The 5131-nt window shown below is 34.1% G+C and overlaps 1 protein-coding gene across 1 annotated transcript; it reads right to left on the reverse strand.

The window, feature by feature from the left end:
- Nucleotides 1–3407: 3407 nt before the first annotated feature.
- On the reverse strand, nucleotides 3408–4701 carry LOC126755727 (uncharacterized). Its single transcript, XM_050468472.1, has 3 exons — nucleotides 4654–4701; nucleotides 4405–4597; nucleotides 3408–4321 (listed from the first exon to the last, which is right to left on the reverse strand). Exons 1-3 carry the CDS (start codon nucleotides 4699–4701, stop codon nucleotides 3408–3410), a joined length of 1155 nt encoding a protein of 384 aa, XP_050324429.1.
- Between the last annotated feature and the right edge of the window lie 430 nt (nucleotides 4702–5131).

Consider the following 5131-nt stretch of genomic DNA (forward strand, 5'->3'; position numbering starts at 1 on the left):
TCAGGAGTGCCTAGAAATCTAACCATTCAATGCGTAAAGGGGCCAACAGGTTTGGTAACCAATCCATCCATTATTTCCGAGTTATTTGCAAACCCCTATTCTGAAACAAGCTCAGATATTTCATTCAGCACACAGTTTTAAACTTCTAAAACCACCACACTGTCCGACACTTCCTACCCTGTCTCCCCTCTTTCTTTTTCTGCTAAACAAATAGAAACCAGCATTTCACTGTCTGAATTCGAGTTCGTTGCATCTACCGCTAAGGGTAAGTCCCCAGGGCAAGATAAAATTTCTTATCCAATTATCAGACATATGCCGAGAAGTCTCAAGCTCCGATTGGTAAAGCTTTATAACAAAATTTTCAATACTGGTGTCTACCCCCAATTTTGGAAAACGTCCTGTGTTATACCAATATTTAAACCACACAAATCCTCCGATGATCTTGCTAACTATAGGCCGATTTCCCTCCTTCCATGTATGGGCAAAATTTTGGAAAAGATCGTCGCTAACCGCTTGATGTGGTATGCTCAGCGAAACAAGTTCATATCACCGAATCAAGTCGCCTACAAAAAAGGTCAAGGCACGTTAGATGCTTTAATCCAACTAGACTACTTCATTACTAACGCTTTGTCCAGCAAAAACCACGTGTCCGTACTATCTCTGGACTTTCACAGAGCTTTCGACAAAATTGGAGCCCATATTATTATTCGACAACTTAGAAGATGGAAAATAGACCAGAATATGATTCGTTTTATTACTAACTTTCTCACAAACAGAAAACTCAAAGTTAACATAAATGGTTTTCTTTCTTCAACTCACCTCTTTCAGCCTTCCTTTTTATCATTGCTTTCGATGATATTAGTAAGATGATAAAAAATTACATAGGAGTTGAGCACCAGATCTATGCTGACGATGTTCTTAATCTACACAAAAGTCTCTGACGTTAATTTAGCTCAATCCTTATTTACTATTATACTCGCCAGAATTGAGACTTGGTCACTGGAGTCTGGTGCTTCACTTTCCTTAGACAAAACACATATCCTTCATGTATGTAGGAAGCAAAATTGCAACGGTATTTCACTTACCCACAACCAAACTAACATCGAATGTAAAACACAGCTGAAAATACTAGGATTAATTTTGACTCTAATTATAACTTTAATGCTCACTGTAAATATGTCAGAAACTCGTTAATGACACGATTAAATATTGTTAAATATCTCTCGTCTAAGCATTCATTTATTCATCCGAACACACTAATCAATGTTGTCAGAGCTTTGCTAACTTCAAAAATAGATTATGGGCTCCCCATCTATGGCAATTGCTCCAAAAGCAGTATCAACCTTTTAAATGCACCATACCATTGCGCAATACGGCGAAGTCTCCGGGCCTTTCCAACCTCGCCAATAAAAACGATAATGGCTGAATCTGGTTTACCAACTATTCAAAATAAAATTATAGATTCTTCGCTCCAAATTCTTGCGAAATCGGCTGAGAACATCAACCCATTACTACCCAGCCAGCATTTACTATCAATTTTTAATGGAAAATTACGCATTTTCAATAGAAAAATTGATAGAAAACAGTCAATTTCTATAGCAATATTCATTGTAAATTGACTGTTCCCTCGGAAGAAAATGGTCCAACAAAATCGAATGATTTTGATTGAGTCATTTTCAGGGTCAATTTCCAGTCATTTTATTATAAATTTCGATTGTTTTTTCCGGTCATTTCTCAATGAATTTCTAGTCAATTTTCAGTCAATATTTAGTCAATTTACAGTCATTTTATTATAAATTTCGATTGTTCTTTCCAATCAGTTTTCAGTCATCTTATTAATCTATATTCATTTTTTGTTTTATTTTTAAATTCAAATTTATTTATATTTTAAATTAATTCATTCACATGTTTTTCCTTACAGCTCAATACAATCATTTATTTTCAGACAAAGGTAGACGGCGTTTTTTTACTCTTTCGTTTGCATAAACGAAAGGTTTTTGTAGCGTTGATCTAACGGCTTTTTCGTCCACTTGAAACATTTCATGGCAAATATCTAAAGAAAGAGGAAAGAAATGTAGTTATTGTTTAAAGAATTAATACAATATAAAATAATAGGCGTGTTTTATTTGACTATCATAAGCTAATAGCTAAACCATGGACAAATAAAACGCATTTAGCTTATTTCACATTTTCGCTTAAAAATGCATTATGTTGGCAACGCGAGAAATAACAATCAGCTGATATTCAATTTATTGCAACGAAATGTTTGACATGGAGAAAAGGTAAATTTGAATTTTTAAATTTGTAAACGAACTTTTCACAAACTAAATAATTATTTATTTCGTTTAAATACAGCAAAAGAAATATTTGGACAAAGGCCGAGACGCTCCTATTCCTAAAATGCTACAACGAGAGGAAGGATGAGTTCCTACATGCGCGAAAGAAAAAGTTCGCATATGAAAACGTCATGGAGGACATGATATATCAAGGATTTACAGTAAGAATATTTTAAAGTTATTTTGTAAAAATTGATTACATTTGTTTCCACAGGATACAACAATTAATGCGGCTGCCCTTGTTTCAAAAATGCGAACGCTTTTGAATGCCTACAAAGCAGCGAAAGACAACGAAAAACAGACTGGCACTCCTCCGTGCACAGTACCATATATGCGCGAGATGGACGAAATTTTTGGCGAAAGTTGCTTGGTGTCCAACAACCACACCTTAAACATTGGGACAGATCCTCAAGAGGCATTGGTTGAGTCTAGTGGTTAGTTAAAATTTAATGTTCATTATGTATTGCTTATATTGCATTCGCTTTTTTATATTTTTAAACAGGTAAGGATTCAACTGATTTTCAAACAATCCTCGACAATATGCCAAGTACTTCGAGGCAGAGCCGGTCTGCACTAAGCCGTAGCATATGCAGACCAAATGCTGTGAATTCACAGGAGCCGAACGCAGCAAATTCTGTTCCAAATCGGCGTTATAGGAAAAGCGCTAAAGAACTATATTTTGAAAAAAAATCGAACAAAAAAGGAAAAGTGCTGAAGTGCAGGCGAAGTTTTACGAAAATATCGAAAAACGAATACAGGATTTGGCCGAAAATCAAAAAATTCTAATAGAAATTGAACAAAAAAAATTAAAATAGAAGAAGAAAAATTAAAAATTTTAAAGCAGTATTTTATGAATAAAAATTAGAAAAGCTACTTGATTTCACAACGAATATATATTGTTATTTATTTAACGGGAATATATAATCAAGCTTATCATAAAATAAACATTTTTACATACAAATCTTGAATAATTGCATACGTATATGTCGTAAAATTATAAATAATTTTATTATTTGAGATTGAAAATGTTGCTCTAAAAGTGTATTTTAAAATTAAAAAAATTAAAATTTATTAATTTATTCGTGCTAAAATTGTAAGCAACTGATTCCGACGATCTCCACTTGCTTCTCTCGCCAGCTCATTAGCAGTTTCTGGCTCCGGTTCGGCACTTTCAATTTGATAGTCAATAATTGTATCGTCGTTAGTAATAATACATATATTGTGCATAATGCATGCACTTGCAACTAAATTCGAAATTGCACATAAATTTCTGTGCTCCGTAAATTTAAGAAGCCTTCGGAAACGTCCTTTCAGTGCTCCAAATGCATTTTCAACAACTATTCTTGCTGAAGAATGTGTTTTGTTAAAGTTTATTTGATTAGGCGTTAACGAACCATAATCTTTAAATACCGGTATGAGGTAATTTCTGCAAGGGTATGCCGAGTCCCCGAGAATAAAAGTAGAATTTGGAAATAAACTTTCCATATTACTTTCCGCTTTTCTATAAAATGCTGACCTTTTTAGCACTCTGGAGTCATGATATGATCCGGGTTCACCACAATAAATATCAATAAATTTTTTATTAGCATCGACAATGGCCTGTAGAATAACACTATAATTACGTTTTCGATCAAAATATATATGTTTGTATTTTATTGGTGCATTAATTGTTATATGGGTACAATCAATAGCACCAATAACACCTGGTATTTGTTTCCTTTGTAAAAATTTGCGAGTTGTTTCTTCCAACGCATCTCCAGTTGGCCACTTAACAAACTCATGACCTATTGAGATAACCCACGCTACAACCCGACGAACAATCGCCCATGCTGTGGACTTCGTTACATCAAACAATACGGCTAGTTGTCTGTAGGTAATTGTGTTACTTAAATACCATACATACATGTACATCATTGTTTTAGCAGGAATTTTGGTTTTTCTGGCCTTCGTAGCAAAACGGGTTTGTTCACTTTCTTCATATCTTCCTGCAAAAAATACTCATACAGAAAAGTATCGTAACAAAAACAAAGCATTCCTATTAAGTAATCTAAAGTGGTGCGGCTCAAACGAAAGTGAGATTTGAAATCCTCATCTTCAAAACTATCAATGGTGTCCACAAAAATAGAGCATTTTGGATGCTCTATCTGCTCTTGTTCTGAATCCTCCGATGACGAACTTGATTCAGCAGCTAAGCCAGCAAGGATGGTCAATATTTCGTTATACTCTTCAACATTTGAATTTATGTACATAGTACCAAGCAACTAGAAAACACACAAATTTAATTTTCTCTTAATTTTAATTTAAAATCCTTACTTACCGCATCTTTTATAAAATTTTCCATTTCGTGCACTTCTATACGTTTCATTTATACATTTCCATTTGTTTACATTTTTATCTGTCAAAATACGGGTTGTCGCTGATGCCAACTACTGTTTTTGGGAAAAATCATAGCTATTGTGAATGAAAAAAGCATTTTAACTGGCAATGCCTTTAGCCCAATAAACAAGCTATGATATGTAGCTTATGACAAGCCAACATAATTATGTTGACTAAGTCTTCCATACAAAATAAGCTAATAGCTTAATTTGCTGGTCAAATAAAACACGCCTAATATTACTTTTTATTATTGTTGTAACTAAACATTTTTCCGCGCTTGGCTTATCTGCCGTGCCCCTCCACGAAAAAGACATTGCCAACTCGTCTGAAAAAATACGCCTGATTGCTGCTCTTAGAAAAGGGGTTGACGCTTCACCTTCAGTCTTCTTAATATATAGTTTCTATAAATAATTCTTTGT

The sequence above is a fragment of the Bactrocera neohumeralis genome, chromosome 4 (assembly GCF_024586455.1).
Source record: "Bactrocera neohumeralis isolate Rockhampton chromosome 4, APGP_CSIRO_Bneo_wtdbg2-racon-allhic-juicebox.fasta_v2, whole genome shotgun sequence".
Taxonomy (NCBI): domain Eukaryota; kingdom Metazoa; phylum Arthropoda; class Insecta; order Diptera; family Tephritidae; genus Bactrocera; species Bactrocera neohumeralis.

Coding starts and splice junctions, on each gene's coding strand:
- LOC126755727 (XM_050468472.1), bottom strand. CDS start 4,701: ATGAAACGTATAGAAGTGCACGAAATGGAAAATTTTATAAAAGATGCG. Junction 4,598..4,653: donor AAAATTTTATAAAAGATGCG/GTAAGTAAGGAT, acceptor TGTGTTTTCTAG/TTGCTTGGTACTATGTACAT. Junction 4,322..4,404: donor GGATTTCAAATCTCACTTTC/GTTTGAGCCGCA, acceptor TATTTTTTGCAG/GAAGATATGAAGAAAGTGAA.